This window comes from Misgurnus anguillicaudatus, chromosome 16, assembly GCF_027580225.2.
Source record: "Misgurnus anguillicaudatus chromosome 16, ASM2758022v2, whole genome shotgun sequence".
Classification (NCBI taxonomy): Eukaryota; Metazoa; Chordata; class Actinopteri; order Cypriniformes; family Cobitidae; genus Misgurnus; species Misgurnus anguillicaudatus.
The window spans coordinates 10,168,514-10,192,354 of NC_073352.2; the positions used below are offsets into that span (position 1 = coordinate 10,168,514).

Genomic DNA, 23,841 nt, shown 5'->3' on the forward strand with positions numbered 1-23,841 from the left:
TCATGCGGAACATAACACAGACGCACCAAATCATGGGATTACGACATCGAAATATGTCTGTGTCCTACACAAAGTAATAATAGTAATGTCATTGAAATGCATATATTATGTCATGTTTGTGTGAAGTTTAATCCTAAAAAGGCAGCGAGAGAGAGAGAAAAGTTGTGAATGAAATTAAATTAAATCAAGGTAGCCTAATACCTTAATGAAAACCGCCAATTGCCTAATAATGAAAAACGGCATTCAATAAACACTATCTTGGTTAATTGACATCCTATTAGCCTAAATAGACTACTTAAAGCAAAAAAATTTTGCTCCTATTGAAGTAGCCTAATGTAATAAATAAATAACGGTGGATTATGAACTCACCAAAAACGGAAAAGAAAGCCCAACTGAATGCAGGATCAAATACTGCTGCTGGCCCAGTTGGTGCTGGAAAAAAAAACATAATAAAAGGGAAATTTGGCACTGAGATATCAAGCAAATCAAAGTGTGAGACATGGGAGACAGTGATGCGCGGGTCAATGTACAAAACAACCGGCACCCGACCGACGTTTCCAACTAACCCGCCCGCAACTCGGTCCGCAAAAAATAAAAAATAAATGGTGTACCCGACCCGCTCCCTGGCCCGCATTTTTTAAAAAGTAGTAATTGTTTAAAATAGTTAACTGGCATCTTTATTTCAAACGACCCGACCGACCGCGACCCGAATATTTTTGGATGATCGTAACCGCAGGCACCCGCTCATTTCGGATCAACCCGCGCATCACTGGGGAGAGGATTTGTTTGCAGATCAATGCAGCATTCCCACTTGTGTCACGGACCCCGGACGATTGCGAGAGGCGGTGGTATGCATTACAATCACAGTCGAGGGTTGATTGCAGCCTTTAAACAGACTAGCATGGCAACAGCAGGTACAGTATTGTTCAGAATAATAGCAGTACAATGTGACTAACCAGAATAATCAAGGTTTTTAGTATATTTTTTTATTGCTACGTGGCAAACAAGTTACCAGTAGGTTCAGTAGATTCTCAGAAAACAAACAAGACCCAGCATTCATGATATGCACGCTCTTAAGGCTGTGCAATTGGGCAATTAGTTGAATTAGTTTAAAGGGGTGTGTTAAAAAAAATAGCAGTGTGGCATTCAATCACTGAGGTCATCAATTTTGTAAAAAGAAACAGGTGTGAATCAGGTGGCCCCTATTTAAGGATGAACATGCATTTGAAAGCTGAGGAAAATGGGTCGTTCAAGACATTGTTCAGAAGAACAGCGTACTTTGATTAAAAAGTTGATTGGAGAGGGGAAAACCTATAAAGAGGTCCAAAAAATGATAGGCTGTTCAGCTAAAATTATCTCCAATGCCTTAAAATGGAGAGCAAAACCAGAGAGACGTGGAAGAAAACGGAAGACAACCATCAAAATGGATAGAAGAATAACCAGAATGGCAAAGGCTCAGCCAATGATCACCTCCAGGATGATCAAAGACAGTCTGGAGTAACCTGTAAGTACTGTGACAGTTAGAAGACGTCTGTGTGAAGCTAATCTATTTTCAAGAATCCCCCGCAAAGTCCCTCTGTTAAAAAAAAGGCATGTGCAGAAGAGGTTACAATTTGCCAAAGAACACATCAACTGGCCTAAAGAGAAATGGAGGAACATTTTGTGGACTGATGAGAGTAAAATTGTTCTTTTTGGGTCCAAGGGCCACAGGCAGTTTGTGAGACGACCCCCAAACTCTGAATTCAAGCCACAGTACACAGTGAAGACAGTGAAGCATGGAGGTGCAAGCATCATGATATGGGCATGTTTCTCCTACTAAGGTGTTGGGCCTATTTATAGCATACCAGGGATCATGGATCAGTTTGCATATGTTAAAATACTTGAAGAGGTCATGTTGCCCTATGCTGAAGAGGACATGCCCTTGAAATGGTTGTTTCAACAAGACAATGACCCAAAACACACTAGTAAACGGGCAAAGTCTTGGTTCCAAACCAACAAAATTAATGTTATGGAGTGGCCAGCCCAATCTCCAGACCTTAATCCAATTGAGAACTTGTGGGGTGATATCAAAAATGCTGTTTCTGAAGCAAAACCAAGAAATGTGAATGAATTGTGGAATGTTGTTAAAGAATCATGGAGTGGAATAACAGCTGAGAGGTGCCACAAGTTGGTTGACTCCATGCCACACAGATGTCAAGCAGTTTTAAAAAACTGTGGTCATACAACTAAATATTAGTTTAGTGATTCACAGGATTGCTAAATCCCAGAAATACCCTTTACATTACATTCAACACCATGATACCTGACTACGATCACAGGTGTCTTGTGCAAATGCCCTGGCTTAATTCACTGTTATAACTAAAGATTTCCGTTCATGATCCTGGTGTTGCTGACTTGAAAAATGATTTTTATTAACTGAATTAAGTAGAACAGACTTTTCATTCTGAGTGAATTTTCTGTTCATAGTTATTTACTGGTAATAAAACTTTGCATATACTGGGAAATTGGCAGGATGGATTACCTAGTAAAGACTATATGTGGTATGTGTGATATCAGCTATAGTTTGTTCTGCAACACTCCGGTTACATATTAGCTTTTACGTGCCACATATTTATTAATTTTTTTAATTTCCTTGTAGGTCTCAAAAAACTATGATCAGGCCTGTGGTATAAGCCAAAAACTGGAAAGAAGCTGCAAGAGTGCTACAACTTATAAAATTAAGTTAACTTTTTCCACTATATTTTATAAGTTATAACAACTCATCAGTAGTTATAACAACTCATCTCTAGTCAAGATAAATAATAAGTGAGTGAAATGACTTGTAAATTTGAGTTGATTCAACAACAAAAATTTAAGGCAGAAACAATTTTTTACAGTGTGTATTAGCACTCTTCCAGCTTCTTGCTTATACCGCAAGCCTGATCATAGTTTTTGAGACCTACAAGAAAAAAAAAATCCTTTGATTTGGCATGCAAAAGCTAATATGTAACCGGAGCGTTGCAGAACAAACTAGCTGATATCACACATACAGTCTTTACTAGGTAATAAATCCTGCCAAATTACCAGTATATGCAAAGTTTTATTACCAGTAAATTCCTATGAACCGAAAATTTACTCAGAATGAAAAGTCTGTTCAACTTAATTCAGTTAATAAAAAATAACAAATATTTTTTAAGTCAGCAACACCAGGATCATGGACAGTAATCTGTAGTAGTTATAACAGTAGGTAAAGCCAAGGCATTTGCACAAGACACCTGCGATCGCAATCAGGTACCTGGTGTTGGTGTTTAACAAAAAAATAAGGCAGCAAATAAATTTTTACAGTGTATTAAATGTATTTCACTTTTTTTATTTAGAATTGTATGACTTGTAATGTATAAAATGTAATGTAATGCTTATTGTCAATTTTTGATGGTCTATTGTCTACTTTTTATCATTGTATATTTTCCAAACTGCTGTATCACAATTTTTTGCATATGATTCATACGTAGCTTTGTTTTCATTCTCATAACAACAATTACCAATTCTTTTAAGTAAGTATTACATAGAATTTTAAGCAAATTTGCTCAAAAATTCAAGTGAAACTTACTTAAAAAGTGGATGAAAAAATATGCACTATTTTTTAAAGTAAATCCAGCATATTATTTTATACAGTGTAGAAGAGTACAATTAAGAATTGCTTAAATATATTATTAATTTTGTATTGTTTTATATACATTTTAGCTATTTGATTATCTCATTTCAAGTAAAATTTGGGTGTATTCTATGCAAATTTGCAGTGTATAGGTAGTTATTAGAGAGCAGACTGAATCAGGAAGATCAGAGGACAAGCAAACCTTCCAGGTATGGTAACAGTTTTATTTCTACTTTTAATGATTCAGTTAAGGTTACATAAATGAATTTAATTGACCTTACCTTTTTGGTGCTTACAACAGTTTTTTTTTTCAAAGCAAGGTACATTTTCTCTCCTTATATAAGTTGATGAAATCAAGTAAATCAAGAGGGAGATAAAAGATGCGTATACTGTGGCTGACACTTCTCCTGGGTAAGCTTGTAAACTGTCTTTAACTTTATTTATTACCCTTAAAAAGTTCAACTTTATATATCACTGATTCTAGGTTATTTAAAACACTCTAAAAATGATGAGGAATTTTTAAAAAGTGTTATATTAACAGGGATAAACCCAGCCCGTTAGGTTGCAATTTAACCTATTTGTTTAAACTCGTTGGGTCAATATAAAAATTAAGACATTAAATTATTAAATTAAATAATTAAATGATGTAAATTCATTTTTTTCTGTGAGAGTGGTTTTTACAGTAATAATTTGTGTAATTTGTCACTGTCAGACACTTAAAAGCATGCTATTTTAATTTGATATATTGAGAAACAAGTCTTAAAGTATCTTTAGTAAAGAAGCCAAGTACATTCTTTGTTTTTATGAAAAACCCATTCCTAAATTTCCTTATTGTTTACATTTCTTTTAAATTCTAAGCACAAGCAGTGCTCTTTAGTATATAGCTTAGTTCAGTTGATGTTTTATTATTCTAACAAAAATTTAACAAATAATAAAATTATTATTTTAAAATAAAACTAAACCTTCATATTTACTGATTGACAAATAAATGTATACATATTTTACCTTGTGGGGCCATTTTCTATCTAGACCCTAAACAAAATACACTTTTATATTACTCCATAAAGAGTGAGCACTTGACACTTGATGGAGTTGACATCTAAAAGAGTTGACAACTATTTTATTAAATATTTTTTCCATTTTATCCATTCCTGCATGTTGTGGTGTGCCTTTGTTGTTGTTTTTGCTGCCTTAAAAAACACTTATAAAAGATATATTCCCCACAACTATTGACAGAAATTATCACACTGAAAAAATTGAGTTGCATGTTAAGGCTGAGCATCCACAATGACATCCACCTTTAGAGCATGTAGATGTGTTTAAACATGTAAAGTTTGTGGCAGATTAAACATTGCATGTTTAAATTTAAACTCAACTTCATGTTTCTTTGTCAGGTCACCAGACACGCCATTAAACAAAAAGGCCTTAGATGAAACTGACCAACTATGTTGTTGATTTAGGCAAAACGCTAAGAAGAATTGGTTTATGTGCAAAAGAAATTCAAAATAGTTGACACCTGTTGGGTGAAGGGCACTTACTGTAACCACATGCGATACGTGAACCTAACAAATTTTATAATTGTACGTAAAATTTGGTACAAAGAAGATATTTAAAGGAATATTCCATTTTCTTAAAAGAAAAATCCAGATAATTTACTCACCACCATGTCATCCAAAATGTTGATGTCTTTTTTTGTTCAGTCGAGAAGAAATTATGTTTTTTGAGGAAAACATTGCAGGATTTTTCTCATTTTAATGGACTTTAATAGAGCCTAACATTTAATACTTAACTCAACACTTAACAGTTTTTTTTAACGGAGTTTCAAAAGACTATAAACAAAAGCACAACTTCTCGTCATGTAGATCCGGTCGTGATGCGCCAGCGTGACCCCACGCAATACGTCATGATGTCAAGAGGTCACAGAGGACGAACGCGAAACTCCGCCCCAGTGTTTACAAGTGTGTTGAAAGAGGACCGTTCCTACGTTGTTGTATGTCAACTGATACTAATTTAATGTCTTTGTGTCAGTTTATTGTTTACAATGGTCCGCAAATGTACCTTTTATATATGTAACACGTGACCTCCCTACGTCACTATGCATTTACGTTAGGTCACGCTGGACCGGATCTAGACGAAAAGTTGTGGTTTAAAAGAGCATATTTTTTATTGTTCTTGTCAAAAATGAGAATCGTTTTGCTAGATAAGACACTTATGCCTCGTTTGGGATCGTTTATAGACCCTTAAAACTCCGTTGAAAAAAACTGTTACGTGTTGAGTCAAGTATCAAATGTTGGGCCCCACTAAAGTCCATCAAAATGAGAAAAATCCTGCAATGTCCTCCCCAAAAAACACAACCTCTTCTCGACCGAACAAAGAAAGACATCAACACCCTGGATGACATGGTGGTGAGCAAACCATCTGGATTTTTCCAAGAAAATTTTATATTCCTTTAAAGCTCACATAACACATGCCGTTTGTGCTCATCTCATGTTATTCTTTAGTACTTATTTAAGCAATATTGCTCGGGCCTCTGGCCTAATCACAGCCGTGATGATATGTAAGCAATATCGCTGGAGTAGGAGTGTGATATAGCTCTATATCATCACGGCTGTGATTAGGCCAGAGGCATGAGGCCGTAGGCCGAGTGCCGCCCTCTCTGGGCTACATCTCTAACAGGGATTCCCTGGCTCTCATGTTGGCCTCGTTTGTTTATGATCGTCAAAATGAGATCAAATCAGCAGTATTTGGTGTCATGATCAAACTATTACTTGTTTTTTTATTTCATATTTAGTGTCTTTTGTGTTGTTATTGTTTTGGCGCGAGGTAAAAGTTAATAAAACTATACTTGTATAACGTTAGGCTGCAGTCACACCAAAAGCATTTATGGCAGTTGCAGGCGCCTTTTTTGAATGATATTCTATGGGCAGGGCGCGTTTGCGCGCTGTTTATGCGCGCCGAGCGCCTTGGGTTTTCTGCCGCCTGCCGCGCACGCGTTTTTGAAGGAGCGCTGAGAGCGGAGATGCGCCTGACGTCATTCGCGTCTTACATTGTCCAATCGAATGAGGGGAGAGGCGGGCCTTACGTTGTGGTGAGGGAAGTTTACAGTTGCTTTGAAGATCCGGACTCCACTCGCTCACTCTCTCCTGCGTGTTTGTGCATCTCTCACCCTCAAACAAGGTCAGAGCAAGCGTCCTCTTTTTAAAGTTTCTGCTAATATGACAGTTAACAGCAAAAGAGCGCTCACGCCTCAATATTTGATTGACAAGACAGCTGACTCGGTGGTTGCTTAGCAATATGAAAAGCCGCGCCGCACTGCTCTTTTTTAAAAAAGGCAGTGCGTCGCGCCTTGCGTTTGCAAGCGTTTAAAGCGCTTTTGGTGTGACTGGCCCCTTACTATTCCTTTCTCATTTATTCTTAACGCGATACGAGCACTCGATTATTATTATTAAACTTTGTTCTTGTCAGTACTATACAAAACGATTTTTTTATAAGTGTCAGAGAGATGTTTTTGCATGCTGCTTATAAATATACCAGTGGCGATATCTCATAACATGTTTTAATAGTCACGTCACGATAAAGTAAATGATCAATGTCCACATTTAAAAGCTGCGGTGCTTACCTGCAGTTCCACAGTGTTTTCGCGTTCTGATAAAAGATATAGCTCCAGAAAAAAACGAGTGTATATTCCTCTTTCCAAGTGTAAATCGTCCACACGATGTGACAAGACATTTCTCCCATTAACTTTAACGTAACATCCAAGAGCGCTGATCTTTGACGGAATAATAACTTCCGATTGGGGATTCACAGACTGATTTGTGAGCTAGTAAACTAATGAGACACACGGAGAGTGTTTAAAAACAGGGCGTCTGTGTTTTTCCATTCAGAGATGAGCCTGCTTAGGACCTCCATTCACTAGGTGGCAGAATAATACGAAAGGTGAAGCGGTTACAGTGCCGTTATCAGCACAATATCGCATAGCTCTTAGCCAATCAGATTCGAGAACCAGGAAGAACTGTTGTATAAAGAGATATATCACACAACCCTGAGAGCGATATTGCTTTTATACAACAGTTTTACGGCACAAGTTTGAAAATGAAAACTAGAAAAAAAACAAGAGTGTTTTAAAAGCCTCTTTTGTGAGGAACTACTTTCTTCCACTGCAGATTTGATGGCCAGAGCGACAGGTAACCCTTTTTTCCCTTTCATTTGGTCGCTATGATGTCACGTTGTGACAGACGAATTGGGAACGCGCTTCGCTGGACCAATCTACTTCAAGAAACTACTAAAACGCCAATGAACTTCAGTTTTCCACCTCTTTGCTTTCTCAGTTTTTAACTTGTGTTTTGAGTGTGTGCGTTGCCTCTCCCATGTGTGCCTCATCAACTCTGAATAAGCACAAAGAGTGATTTCTCTTAAAAGAGCAGCACAGGTTGAATTTGTGTCTTTTTAAAGACAGCCATTCTCTCGTGTCACAGCAAATGCGTCTTTTTTAAAATGACATTTTGTCCGTGTTCTAGTTCTGGATGTGGCAAGTTCATGGGTCCCTAGGATGGCCACAATCGTTGTGTCTAGTTCCTGGGTATACAGCAAACTGATGCAGTGCTCGTGGAGGGCTTGTGTTCCGCATGCGTGAATATGACCCTCTTGGATTTAGCATCGGAGGTGGGGTGTGTCTATTTTGGTGTCTAAAAAATTATACTTTGGATTAATAAAAAATTTGAGACTATCCTCTAAAAAATAATGACCTCATAAGTCGAAAGCCAATGCCTTTTCACAATCATAGATGACGTAGCATCGCGGCACTTTTTGAATCAGTGTACGTCCGGATCTAATATTTACAGCGGATTGTCATCACTTTTGCATCTTTTCTTCAAATAAATCGATCATTTGACCTCAGTACACTTGGTATATTTTAGGTACATTTTTAAAAAGTGGTGACTGTTTTGTATGCTGTGTTTGTATCATATAATAAATAAATGGGTACGTTATTTGCCCTAAATGCCTGAAAAAATGTAATGTGTAATAAAATAGAATTAATCCTGGCAGTTTAAATTGAAAATGTTATCCCAGTACATGTCATCATAGCAAAATTATACCCCAAAATATCATTTTATATCCTAATATAAGTTTCACCTGCTGCCGGTAGATGCGCTAATTTAGTAAATTGACAAACGACCAAAGCAATGGGTTGGAGGATATGTTGTAAAATTTAAATTTAATATTAATCAAAAATTAATCAAAAAATACAATTACTTTATACCATAACATCCAAGTACAATTTTTACTTCAGACTAAACAAAAAAAAAGTGTAATTTTGTTACAAGACATTTGATTAAGTTCACTTAAGTTAAATTTGTGCTTTAGTACAAACTAGATTTTTAATAACATCTAAATCAATTTATTATGTTTTGTCACAAGATATTACAATAGTCAGTCAATATATATTTTTTTACATTTGTAAATTTTCCGCACTATAAGGCGCACTTTAAAGCCTTTTATTTTCTCAAAAAATGACAGTGCGCCTTATAATCCAGAGCGCCTTATACTGTATATGGATCAAGGCAAACTCCGGGTAAACGTCAAAATGTTCTGGCCGGATCGCGCGAGCACGCTTCCGCAGCCAGAGCATCAGACTGTTTCATTTACAACGTGTTTACTGAATTAGGGAAAAGTTCCCTTCCACGTTTGGGGTGAGCAAGGCTGGGAGATATTGTTAATATGCACATCAACGTTTGAACAACGTCGCCACGGTGAACTGAGTTTTCAGAAGGCTTAATAAAGTTTGACTTTATCTGACGTTCCCTTTAGCACAGCTGCATGTAGTGGATGCATAATGCAAACCCAGTCAAACGTTTGACTGCAGTATTTTCTATTCTATGCGCCTTATAACCCGGTGCACCCTAAAAAATTCTAAAATAGGCCATTCATTGAAGATGCGCCTTAAAATCCGGTGCGGAAAATACGGTAATTTAGTTTACTTACAACAAATAAAGACAGGAATATGCTCTTCAAAGACCTCAGTGTTTATTGTGATGTCTTCAAAATATGCATCAGTTTTATGGTAAAAATAATAATAATACAAAATTAAATAAATACAAAAAAACAATGACCAGGAGGTATACAGTTAACAATGGCCTTTTTCATTATTCAGGGAATGTATTTGAATACAAGATCTCACAATAAAACCCATTCTGTATCCAAATGTCTTTACTTCAAGAACTTGTCACTCAAGCCGAACCTTTTGCGAACCATTTTCTTGGGTTCTATCTCTATGAACATTTTCTGTAGAGCCTCAAAGGTGTTTTGGAGTTCATTTGGATACCTCAAGTTTTAGCACGTTATTAAAGAAATACAAATTCTACTTAATACTGTCAGAACCCGTCAGAATCATGTGTTAAATTATATCTAGTCTTTGTGTTCGGGGTCCTGGCAGTACCATGTTCTATGTGGGAGAGTATTGAATTATTCTGACCACGCATTTCCCGGGTCTCGTCACTTTTTACCCGCGACCCTCATTAGTTCTCCCTATTTATTGTCCTTGTGTTTGCTGTTCTGTGCTCGTGCGTCTTGTTGTATTCCTCGTTGTGGTCCTGTTTAGCATCTGTGAGTATTTTAGTATATCAAGTCTAGTCTGTTATATGTAGTTTGAAGTTTATTGTTGGTTTATGTTTAGTTTAGTGTTAGTTTAGTGTTCCACTCATCCTGTCTTGTTTTGCCCCCTCGTGGGTTTTGTTTTCCCCTGTTTTTTGTACAATAAATCATTCATTTTGTGTCACGTCCGCACTTGGGTTCATTTCTTTGCTAATTCCTTACATTACGCATGAGCCAACAAAGAACCCAGCGGACATGAACACCCGTCTTGCACGGAGGGGTCGGAGTTATGGCCTGGAGTGTGAACCGGGTCCTGTCTGGTTCGATTCACTCGGCGCAGCCGCCAGAGCGCCCAGAGCCGTCGGCGCAGCCGCCAGAGCGCCCAGAGCCGTCGGCGCAGCCGCCAGAGCGCCCAGAGCCGTCGGCACAGCCGCCAGAGCGCCCAGAGCCGTGTACGCAGCCAGCGCCCGCTCAGCCAGGTTTTGCCCCTTCCTGTCATGCCCCTCCCAGGACTCACACAAGGTTCACCCCGACTCCTTTTCCACCCTCCCACCCTGGACCATCACCTTTGAACTCTGTTGTTCCCCCACCCCCCCCTCCCTTGTTTATTATTTTTGCTATCCCACCCTAACCCATTTGTAATTTTGTCATGTCTGCCCTTAATGTTATTTGTTATGTTTTCTTGGTTGTTCTCTGTCTGTCAGTCGGTCTTGTCCAGAGTTTAGTGTTCCCCCTGAGGGGCGTCTGGTAGCCGCTCCTTAAGGGGGGGGGTGCTGTCAGGACCCGTCAGAATCATGTGTTAAATTATATCTAGTCTTTGTGTTCGGGGTCCTGGCAGTACCATGTTCTATGTGGGAGATGCGTGGTTTTAGTATTGAATTATTCTGACCACGCATTTCCTGGGTCACTTTTTACCCGCTTCCTTTCTTGTCATTGATTTCAGCTGTGTCCCTCATTAGTTCTCCCTATTTATTGTCCTTGTGTTTGCTGTTCTGTGCACGTGCGTCTTGTTGTATTCCTCGTCGTGGTCTTGTTTTGCATCTGTGAGTATTTAAGTATATCAAGTCTAGTCTGTTATATGTAGTCTGAAGTTTATTGTTGGTTTATGTTTAGTTTAGTGTTAGTTTAGTGTTCCACTCATCCTGTCTTGTTTTGCCCCCTCGTGGGTTTTGTTTTCCCCTGTTTTTTGTACAATAAATCATTCATTTTGTGTCACGTCCGCACTTGGGTTCATTTCTTTGCTAATTCCTTACAAATACAAATATTAAAGAAATCAAATCTCAAGTATAAAATTAAAGGTCTAGTTATAACACAACGTTATCTCATGGCAATTCGTACACATTTTACGAGATGGCTAATTCGTATTGATTTGTACGACCACATTCGTACCTTTTTTAACGATTTGCCTTGACCCCTGTTACGTTGGGGTTAGGGGGAGGGTTTTATTATTGTTATTTTACGAACTGACACTTTCCACAATGCAATATTTGGACACAATTTCCATTTTATGACCATCTGCTCTGCTGCTACTCTAAAGTAAAAACTATTTAAAAATGTGATTAAGAAAAAATAATATAGTGTTCCACAAAAAAGTACAATGTACAGTTTATTAACTACAGCACATAAGAATCAAGCAGTTTAGTCCAAATCTTCTGAAAAGAAGTGATCACTTATTATGACAAACTTTTACTTTGTAAATTGTAAATGTTGTTTAGCGAACATAAGCACAAGCTCGACTGAACCTGAATAACTCACAAGAACAAACCTCCTCTGGAAGCTCAAACATTCTGCATAACCAGTAAGGTTTATTCTCATGTGTTACGCAGCATGTTTGAGGTTCTGGAAGAGGTTTGTTTTTCTGAGTTATTCAGGTTCAGTTGAGCTTCTGCTTATGTTCGCTGATCAACATTTACAATTTACAAAGTAAAAGACATATTAAATGTTCATTAAATGTGATCGATTCTCTTAAAAAAATTGGGCTAAACCACTCAATTCTTATGGATTAGTGTTCAGGGGCCTCATTTATAAAGCATGCGTACGCACAAAATGGGGCTGAAAACGTGCCTACGGCACTTTCCACGCAAATGTTGTGATCTATAAAAAAAACTTGACGGCAGACAATTCATGGGAATTGGCGACCAGTGTTGGGAAAGTTCACTTTCTACATTATCTAGTTAAAAGTTCAGGTCACAAATTTTAAAATGAACTAGTTCAGTTCATAGTTCATATTTGAAAAATGTAAACTGGTTCACAGTTCCAAAAATGAACTAATCAGTTTTAACACTGAAGCTAAAAGCGTCAGATTTCATCTTCATATCCAACTTTAAATCCTTATCCAAACAGGGTTTACATTAGCATTGACTGTCTTTTAATTTTTGTATTTGCTTGCACATACCCTGAAAGGCTAGCTGGGTGCTTCAAGGGGGTCGCACATCGGATGACAGCGCTGCGTTGCATGTAGGTCAACTCGCAGGTATCGGACACCACACGTGCACGTTAAATAGCGTGAGCTTAATCAGAGTCAGATTTCAAGATCCAGAATATGCGTTAGCAGTCTATGTTAATCGTTAAAATATGTTATTTAAGCAATATCGCTTGAGTAGGAGTGTGATATAGCTCTATATCATCACGGCTGTGATTAGGCCAGAGGCACGAGGCCGTAGGCCACGGATTTGAGGGCGGCCAGAATGACAGGTAACACTTTCGGCTGCTTTGAATCTCATAACTCAATGGACGGATTCGCAGTTTTTAAATATTACAATTTCTTGGTCACAAAGTGTAGTTTTAAGATTAGTTCAGTCGAGAATATATATGTATTATATTTAAATCTATGGTCGATTAGTAAAGATAGCGCCTGTTTGAACATTTGCTTAGTGAGATTCGGTACGTATGAGAACCAAAGCATGAGCAGACGTCAGTGTTCACTGGCCCCGCTGACCACCGCCCTCTCTGGGCTACATCTCTGACAGGGATTCCCTGGCTCTCATGCTGGCCTAATGGTCAAAAATTAGATCAAATCAGCAGGATTTGGTGTCATGATGAAACTATTACTTGTTTTTTTATTCATATTTAGTGTCTTTTGTGTTGTTATTGTTTTGGCGCGAGGTAAAAGTTAATAAAACTATACTTCTATAATGTTACTATTGGTTTACCATTTCATCTTAACGCGATACGAGCACTCGGTTATTATTAGACTTCGTTCTTGTCAGTACAATATAAAACTGTTTTTTATAAGTGTAAGAGAGATGTTTTTGCATGCTGCTTATAAATATATCAGTGGCGATATCTCATAACATGTTTTAATAGTCACATCGCGATTAAATAAATGATCAATGTCCACATTTAAAAGCTGCGGTGCTTACCTGCAGTTCCACTGTGTTTTCGCGTTCTGATAAGAGATATAGCTCCAGAAAAAAATGAGTGTTTACATTCCTCTTTCCAAGTGTCCACACGATGTGACAAGACATTAATCCCATTAAGTTTAACGTAACCAGTGGCGGAACTAGAATTTTTTTAATGGGGTGGCCAGGGGGTGGCCAAAGCTACTTTAGGGGGTCCATAGTCCACAAAAGAAAATGACATGTAACCATGTATCAAGAAAGCATAAATGAATCTTTTGATCGCATTAGATGTCAACAATAAGGGTGAATTTTAAATCTTTCTACTGTATTTCTTACATCTTTACTGTCTGTTAAAGGGATTCACCCATAAATGAAAATTCTGTCATCATTTACTCACCCTCATGTTGTTCTAAACCTGTATTTTATTTTAATAAACACAAAAGAAGATATTTTGATAAATGATGGTAAGCACACAATTAATGGTATATCCATTGAATTCCATTATGTTGTTTTTATTCCTACTATGGAAGTCAATGGTTAACAGCTGTGTGCATACCATCATTTGTCAAGGTATCTTCTTTTGTGTTCATAAGAAAAAATGGATTCGTACAGTTTTGGAACAACGTGGGGATGTAAAATGATGACAGAATTTTCATTTTGTGAACTATCCCTTTAATGAAGCAAAAGATCAGGAAATCTAAACTCCATGATAAACCTTAAACTTACTTCAAATAGCACAACACAAAGGATGTTTCGATTAATCGTTATTTACGAAGATACAGAAGATGCAAAGGTTTTCTTTTTTCTTTTGATATTTAATTAACTTTAATGACAGAGACTTCAACAGGTTAGGCTAAGACCGAATGCACCAATCAAATGTTTATTCTTTTAAGACGTACAGTAACCAAATGTTTAGTATGAAAATCACCAAGACAGCTATTTTGACATATGAGCATTTGTCCGTTTAATAAGCCAAAAAGACGCGAATATGAAGTCGTTTAAGCTCTGGCTGTGCGAATATCGGATATGCGAATAACACTATCGGATATGCGCGTCGCGCTTTCAAGTTCAATGTGGCAATCCAGCCGAATTAACAATTATACAGTAGCCTATAAAGATCACGTCAAGAATGAAAACATGGTGCTGGGTTTTGTTGTAAAAAAAATTGGCAATCTTAGACTTTATTCAGTCCACAAGACACACTTCCAGCATAAACGCTGAAAATAAATCATGTAGTATTAGCAAAATGCACGACTTCACTTACATCATTTTAAAGATTCCAATCATGTTGACATGACATGTATCTTCTGATGGTATGAAAAGTATTCGTTAAGTTACAGTAATTTTTCTGACGCGTTTTTGAAAAGACGTCACTGATGGAGAGATAACAGAACGCGCATTATGTATATTTTCTTAATTTTGTGAAAAGCACAACATTCAGTTTTATAGACACACAAAAAAATGACACTTGAACGTTTTAAATTATGTATAAATCATATCTGTATGTCCAAAATCAGCAGAGTAATCCAAGTCTCTTTGCGCAGTGATTGAAAAATACAGAGTTTGCACCGCGACCGCAGGGAGGGTTAATATTCATAATGTTTGTTTTTAACAATGTACTGCGCTGACGCACGTCGAAAATAAACACAGCGATTAAGTGAAAGTAGCACATTAAATTTGGGGTGGCACACGGGGTGGCCAGTGACATGTCAAGGGTGTCCAGGGTGGCACTGGACACCCTTGACATGTCACTGGCCACCCCGTAACTGAACGTAACATCCAAGAGCGCTGATCTTTAACGGAACAATAACTTGCGATTGGGATTCACCGACTGATTTACGAGCTAGTGAACTGATAAGACACACGGAGAGTTTTTAAAAACAGGGTGTCTGTGTTTTTCCATTCAGAGATGAGCCTGTTTAGGACCTCCATTCACTAGGTGGCGGAATGATACGAAAGGTGAAGCGGTTACTGTGCCGTTATCAGTACAATATCGCATAGCTCTTAGCCAGATTCGAGAACCAGAAAGAACTGTTGTATAATTAATGTTAAACTATGTGAGTGGCACGGCAGGGATTTCAGCAGCGTCCAGTGTGTCACCTCCATGCTGTTTTTTGTATTGATGACGCATACAGCCGTGAAACGCTGGTGTTGCCAGATTGGGTGTTTTTTCCGCTACACATTAAGGTCTGTTAACAGTGTGTTTTAGCTGGGTTTTCGCCTGGAAGACTCTATAGAAATCTGGCACCCCTATTGAACGATGTTAAACTGAGAGAGCGTGCCGCCGTTCACAAGCACCAGAATGAACGTTGAAGTTGGTGAGTGCCAGTGGGGGGAGGTTGGCTCTTCTCTTTCTGCGTAGGAAGTGTAGGGGTGGCTGAGCTGTTTCAACAAGGGAGGTGGTGTTGGTGGACCATGACAGGTCATCAGTGATGTGCACCCCCAGGAACTTGGTGCTTTTCACTGATTCCACAGCGCTACCGTTGATGGTGAGGGGTGTGTGTGGTTTGTGATTTCTCCTGAAGTCCACAGTTATTTCCTTTGTTTTATTAACATTAAGATGTAAATTGTTGCTATCACACCAGTTGATGAGTTGGTGTACCTCATCTCTGTAGGCTGAGTCGTTGTCGTTACTGAAGAGGTCCACCACTGTTGTGTCATCTGCAAACTTGATGATGTGGTTTGAGTTGTATCTGGCACAACAGTCATGAGTCATCAGTGTGAACAGCAGATGACTCAACCCTCACCCTTGAGGGACCCCAGTGTTCATGATGGTGGTCTGAGAAGAGTTTTTGCCAACTCTTACTGTCTGTAGTCTGTTGGTAAGAAAGTCTAGTAGCCAGTACATCATCAGTGGAATGCTTGGGGCAGTATGCAAACTATAAAAAGGGTTAAATGTGGCAGGTAGGCTGGATGTTATGTGGGCCTTGACCAGTCTTTCAAAGCACTTCGTCATAGTGCTTTGAGTGCTAAAGGCCGGTAATCGTTTAGTGTTGTGGCTGGTGATTTCTTTGGTATCTGTATGATAGTAGTGGCTTTAAAACATTGTGGTATAATGGCTTTCCTCAGAGAGATGTTGAAGATATCAGTGAGAAGATCTGTAAGTGAATTAGCACAGTCTCTAAGCACACACCCAGGTATATTATCAGGACCAGCAGCCTTCCTGGGGTTCACCTTTTGAAGAGTCCTCCGCACATCATCAGGGTCAAATTGAAGTGTTGCATTGTCCAAACAGTGTAGAGTTAAAGTGATGTTGGTGCTTTCCTCAAAACGGCTGAAGAATGAATTGAGTGAGTTTAGGAAGTCTATGCTTTCCTCGCACGTCGGGGGTGTAGGCCTGTAGTCCATTACTGACTGGATGCCTTACCATAGCTATCTGGGGTCTTTTGTGTCAGTAAAATGTGGCTGGATTTTCTGTCCATAAGCATGCTTTGCTGTTCTCAGGCTCCGGTTCAAGTTGGCCCTAGCAGTTCTAAGAGCCTCTTTGTCTCCAGACCTGAAAGCCGCATTCCATGCTTTTAAGAGCTCACACACCTCCCTGGTGAACCATGGTTTGTTGTTTGCCCTTGTGATGTGTTTTATGATGGTCACATCTTGCATGCATTTGGATATGTATCCCGTCACAGACTCAGTGTATTCCATTATATTGACATACTGATTGGAAGTGGCAGCCTCTCTAAAAACAGTCCAATCTGTGCAGTCCAAACAGTCTTAGAGTGCTGAGGTAGCCCCCTCTTGCCAAATTCTGATCTGCTTCACAGATCGTTTGTTCCTCACTAGCAGTGGTCTGTAAGATGGCATTAGCATAACAGAAAGATGGTCTGAGTTTCCCAGATGGGGTGGGAAACGGCTCTGTATGCCTGTTTGATGTTTGAGTAGACCTGGTCCAGAATATTTATGAAAGTGTGGGAGTACTTTCTTCAATTTGGCCTGATTGAAATCGCCCACGATTATACAGGCAGAGTCCAGGTTTGAGTCCTGCATTGAGCTCACAGATTGATACAATGTAGAAAGTGCTTCTTTAGTGTTTGTATTGGGCAGAGTGTACACAGCTGAAATAGTCACGGCTGAAAATTCTCTTGGTAAGTATACTGGACATCATTTGACTGTTAGTAATTCTATGTCTTCTGAACAGTGACTTGAGATGACTTTAACATTAGTGCACCAGTTGTTATTGATGAAAATTGCCATTCCACCACCTCGTAGCTTACCCGTGAGTGCGTGGCTTCTGTCCGCCCTGAGTGTTGTTAGTCCGTCCACCTGAATGGGGTTGTCTGGAACGGTGTGGTTAAGCCATGTCTCGTGATGATGATGACGCTGCAATCCTTCACCTTTCTTTGTGTAATTAGATCCAATCTGAGGTAGTCCATTTTGTTTTCCAGCTCGACTGCCTCGCTTGCTAGGTCTAGCACACCGCTTGCGACGCCTCCAACGCTGGCCGTGTCAGGAGGGGAATCCACTGCGTTGTAGGCCTCTGGATCTTGCTGGTGTAGGATGCCCAGCTCGTCAACTGCTTTGTATTCCAAAACAAACATAACTCCGGAAAGATCATTTGAGAAGTTCAAGTTTCGTAATTCAAGTAGTAGGCTTCTGTTATAGACTTTTCTCGTTCAAGACTGAGAAGATTCGGATGACACATTTAACAAAAAACGCACATCGTTACTGGGAGCTGGAGTACCCGCTGCCGTACAGGGCGCTGCCATTTTCTTTCTTTTTTTGGCCTTTACCACTGCATGATTGTTGGGCTTCTATATTTCACTTAAAAGTCTCTCATTTTCCAAATGGTCTGGGGTCTCTACAGTTGGAATGTTAGGTATGTGGTTGGGCTCTTCTCTCTTTGGTCTCTTGACTTTTGTTTTTGCTGGGATTTTTTGCCTTAGACTTCAGTGAATTTGCAAGTATTTCAGAACACCCAAATCCCTTCAGCTGAGTTTGGTAGTTGTCCATTTTTGTCTTTAGGCACTGCTTCCACCCATAGCAACCATTGTATGTTCCAGGTTCAGACAGGCATGGGTGTTTCTTGATTAGTGCTTCAGCAACATCACTGAAGTCTACACCTGTAAGGTAGGGTTTAAACTTGAATATCTCTTCTGCTAACTTTTCCAAAATATCTGACTTTGCTTTTGAACTCAGTGTCAACCTTTTGTTGTTTGACCTAAACACAGCTTTTCCCTTTTCTAACTGTTATTCAGTGTCATAAGAGAATTGGGGTACTAAAACATATGTGGCCACATGTAGAGACAGAACTAGAGGGTGTGGACAGGAGTTTGGTGTCATCTGATTGAGTAGACACTTTATCATCACAGATAGTGAGAGTAAGTACTTGGCTAAAGTCATCAGATATTGGGATGACCTTGACAGTTGCCAAATCCTCAAGTTCCGCAGTAGATGTCAAGTTCGAGGGGCAACCTTCCGATCTCTCTAATGAAGCCAACACGGAAGTGACTTAAACTGCAATTCATCGACTGGCCGCTTGAGGCTGGCTCCAAAAGGGAGTCAATTCCCATAGACTCCCATGTTAAAAATGGCCAACTTTACAGTAGTAAATAATATGTGTACTGCCTGGTACAAAAAATGTTTTTGGCCTATATAGCTAATTTTGCCCTTCATGACAACTGTGAGGGGGTGAATTTTTTTGTAACTCATCCATTTAGATTATATTAAGCTTTAAACTTCTGCATAATTAAGGGCGTGGCCGCTTGAGTGTCAGTTGAACAGCCACTGCTGTCACTAGACTCATGCTAGGTGGGCGTGGTTTCACCTCAGCTTCACCCATGTCCCGCCTCTTTACCCATTTTCGGTTTTCCTCAAGTAATTCGCGGGGATGCGCGGCCAAGTTGGCGACGGCAGGCAACGCCTACTTTAGGGGACAGGCTCGGTGTTTTGCACTTGGAGCCCTGTTTTCGGATTGTTTAGGGTGGGGTGGAACGGTTTTGACTGGATTTTCGACATATGCGGCTGCCCTGAGGCCTACCCTTTGCGTTTCACCTCACACCTCTACAATGGGTTTAATGATGCACTGGAACAATCCTTCCTAAAATGCATTCAACTTTCGTTTACAAAGACGTGAAACTCACTGAGTGGTCAGGGGTGTTCACTGATATGCTCACACAAAAATTGCTGCAAAAGATGCTTTCCAACAGCTGTTTTAGCATTCGTTGTTAACTTGTGGACCTTTTTTTCCAAACGCCTCACACCCGTACATTCTTCCGCTTAGAGCTTGAATAATAGACACTCCAGCCCAGGTGGTGGCGCTAATCCGCCATTGCCAATTGCAAGAATAGAAACAAAGTTCCCAGCGCGAGTAATACCGTACCTCACAGCACATCTAATACAAGTCAATGGAGTTGGCAAAAACTAGATAAAACCTGTTGGAATGCGTATTTTGCAGCGATTTTTGTGTGAGCATACCAGTGAACACCCCTGACCACTCGGTGAGTTTCACGTCTTTGTAAACAAAAGTTTAATGCATTTTAGGAAGGATTGCTCCAGTGCACCATTAAACCCGTTTGTAATGGTGGAAGGTGAAACACAAACACGCGAAAATTCTCGGGGCAGCCGCATTTGTCGAAATTTCAGTCAAAACCGTTCTATTTCATTATAAACAATCTGAAAACAGGGCTTTAAGTGTAAAATACCGAAATTTGTCCTTTAAGCTTCAAAAGCGATCTTCACAAACCAATGGGTGACGTCACGGACACTACGTCCATATTTTTTACGGTCTATGGTCAAGTTCACCAGTGCATCACCAAAGTCTCTGTCTTGGTACTGCAATCTGAAATTGCCATTTAATCTATACACTTTCCTGACTTCATCTATGAATTGCTCCATGGACTCTGGAAATCCATCAGGCAAAACCAGCTTCCTGCTGTCATCAGGATTTAGAATAACCTGCAACTTAGCTGGGCTTCTGACTGCCATGTCTGCCCATCCAAAAGGATTTAGTCAAAATAAGAAAACAATAGTATTATTTTTAGTGCAAAATGAGTCAACTTACAATAAATTCATATTCACAAATTAATCAATTAACAAAGTTTGACAAAAAAAAATCTCAGATGCCCACTAAACCTGCATGTCATTGTCTGAGAATAGACTTTTTTTCCAAAAATAAGTTATTTTATTTGCACATTTGTAACCCAACACCCATTCAACCTGCCAAAATGATGCAAACCATTTAATGCCGAAAAAGAATGTCTTAAATTACTTTGTGCTTGCAATGGCTGCAATTATTGCAAAAAAGAGGCATCACAGAGTACAGAGAATGCATATGCAGAGGATTGTTTTAACATGTAGCAGTTTATTTGGAATGCCAGAGGAACATATTATTAAAAAATATTGTTTGCCAAGCCATGTTATTTATCATTTGCTGAGTAACTACGAGAAGTCACACAATACCAGGTGTTTCAAAACTTCTTGTAAACCTTCACGTTTCAGTATCCAGTAGCTTCATTAGCTGTGATGTCCATGGTGCATAAATGCATTTAAAATGATGATTACTCTCATATAAATTGATTACAACAGGATCGTTAATATTGGCGGAAGAGCAGTATTTCCTCAATTCCAGTGCCAAAACATGGGATGAAGCAAGGGACCACTGTCAGGCCTGTTACAAAGATCTAGCAACCATCACTTGTAGGAACATCCACCTCATTTTGCAGAACCTCACTTCAGAATACTGGATTGGACTTCGCAGGAGATTCAATGGCTCAATACCATGGTCTAGATGGTCCAACGGAGACCATGTTACATATCAAAACTGGTATCCTGGCCATCCTATTTTAAAGGAAGAAACATGTTCTACAACTCCAACCAGCACCTTAAATATTGTTCTGACGAGTAACAGCCCAGTTACCGTTCTAACCAGTATCCCAGGAAATAATTCAACCAGTACCCCAGTGACTAATTCAACTAGTACCCCAGTGACTAATTTAAACAGTACATCCTCAATGACTGCTCCAAACAGTGCAACCCCAGTGACTGATTCAACCAGTACCACCCTAATGAGCTCTACAACATCACCTATTAGCAGCACAGAGGACCAGTGCCCCCTACTGACACAAATGCTTAATTGTCTAAATATGTCATACTGTATAAATAAAACTGGGACCACGGGCAGTACAACTCCTCCACCTTTATACCAAACACTACTGCCAGTTAATATCACCACACAAACAATATGTGATGATAATGCTGATTTAGACCCTGAAAGGTATATTGAGGACGCTTGTGTGGCCTTGCTCAGTTATGGCATGTGGATTGAGAAACATTGCAATGAAAATCTTTCCTACATCTGTTATGATGGTAAGAAAATGCTTGTTTTACAACTTAATAATACAATGCTAAACTCATTGCAACTACATGTGAAATGCTGATATGTGTATCACTATTTGTGTGTCAGCATGATTATTTAGGAGTTTAACTTATTGCCCCTGTCTTGCATCTGTCTGTAGAGCGTTTTATGGGGGAAATACACATTTCCAATGTGAATGAAAATGGGGCTAATCTATCCTGGAGTCCCGCACCAGGGAACATTACTCACTACACAGTGGTAGTTAAAGCAGACCAAAATCTGACTCTTAATGTAACTGAGACAGGCCTGTCTAAGCATTTACTGAACCTTGAAGAATCAACTCGATACGATGTTCAGGTCTTCCCACTCAAATGTGACAGGGATCTCAACCCTCAGAATATTTCTTTCTATACCAGTAAGTAGACGAGGGCTCGGTGTGAAAAATTAAGCTTTGATAACTAAAGCTGCAATCCATTAAAAATGATCAATATCAGTTATAAAGTTAGTAGATAAAGATCAGTGTTCAAAACTATCTTCTGACCATACACTGATTTACAATGGTAGCAAGGGCGTAGGTTTGATTCTGGCATTGGTGGGGACATAAATAAAATGGTCGCATTGCAAAAACTATTTATCACCGTTTACTTGAAATAAACAACAGACAACTCAGTATGCACTTTACTCAGTGACATCTGACTCGCCACCCCCGGTGCCATCGCAAATTTAATGTACTATAATAAACAATTCGTTATGTCCTAGAGCCTAATAAACAGTAACTGTTAAAGTCTTTGTCAAAAAAAAAGAAAATCACAACATATATGAATTCATATTTACTGTATAACAATGAAGAATATGCAATTAATATTTAATTCTTAATTTAAGTTTGCCAAAAAAATCCCAGTGTTGAAGTTGGTATGTATATCATGCTGTTTTTCTGAACAACGTTTATTAACGTTTCTGTAGTTCACATTAAATCTTCTTTTCATTAACAGACAGTTAATCAGTGTGAAAAAAATAGTTTTAAGTTTAAAATGTAATTATGTCTACATCTGTGCAAGTAATGACCACAGTGCAGTAATGTAAAGTATTCAGCAATCATGACATGAATTCATGTTTTTACCATGTTGAGGTTATTTTCTTTCATGGATTAAGGACCCCCTAAATAACCTTGCCACCCCATTAATATAAGGTTGACAAAAGTTTGCAACTCCTCAGGTTAACATGGGATTGTCGTGTATTGGTGAAAACACTGTCCTTGAATCATTATGTGACACGTCTTGTTCCGTATTTTGTGCATGAAACAGTTACAGTGGGTATAATAATACTTTCTTCCTCACTTACCTGTAGCCCGAATAATCACGCGCGTCTTGTTGAGTGAACTTTGGCGCGTTGCACAAAGTGAAACCATCCTATCACACGTAGCGAGTAAAGACATAAAGTGATGTGAGTTAGAGCGGCGGGACTCAAGAAATGCTAATCCAATCATATTAGCAATGTGAGTAGAGAGGCGGGACTATAGAAATGCAAAGCCAATCATATTAGCGATGTGAGTTACGGAGGCGGGCATTGCAGAGAACGAAAGCTGTTAACCGTTTGTGTACCACATAGAGCGTCATTTTTACAGAACGGATTGCATTCCCGAAAGATTTCTAATCTCATTTAAATGATTCCTGAAAAAAATATAATAAGTAAAAAATAGAAAACACAAGAATAATACGGACATCAGTGGTTATATATAAATACAGATTAATTGTTTGGTCAAAATTATTGCTAGGGACAATTCAGTCTTTCCTGAATATTGCTAGGGACATGTCCCTAGCGTCCCACCCTAAATCTACGCCCATGAATGGTAGGCTTCTAACTAAAAGAGTTTGTAATTTATTTATACAACATTGGCTTAGAATTTAAACTTGTCATCTAGATGGTGGCGTTTAATCTGTATCTAAACAACGATCATCTGGGGAACATCATGTAAATATGTACAT

At 39.0% G+C, this 23,841-nt stretch overlaps 1 protein-coding gene across 1 annotated transcript in view; it reads left to right on the forward strand.

Annotated features, from left to right (window-relative positions):
* Positions 1-3,777: 3,777 nt before the first annotated feature.
* LOC129422849 (uncharacterized) overlaps positions 3,778-23,841 on the forward strand; it is a 31,700-nt gene continuing 11,636 nt past the window's right edge. Inside the window, exons 1-4 of the mRNA XM_055178998.2 lie at positions 3,778-3,843; positions 3,951-4,045; positions 21,088-21,867; positions 22,017-22,271. Of these exons, the coding sequence (XP_055034973.2) occupies positions 4,015-4,045; positions 21,088-21,867; positions 22,017-22,271 (1,066 nt within the window). The 5' untranslated portion in view covers positions 3,778-3,843; positions 3,951-4,014. The remainder of the gene's footprint in view (positions 3,844-3,950; positions 4,046-21,087; positions 21,868-22,016; positions 22,272-23,841) is intronic.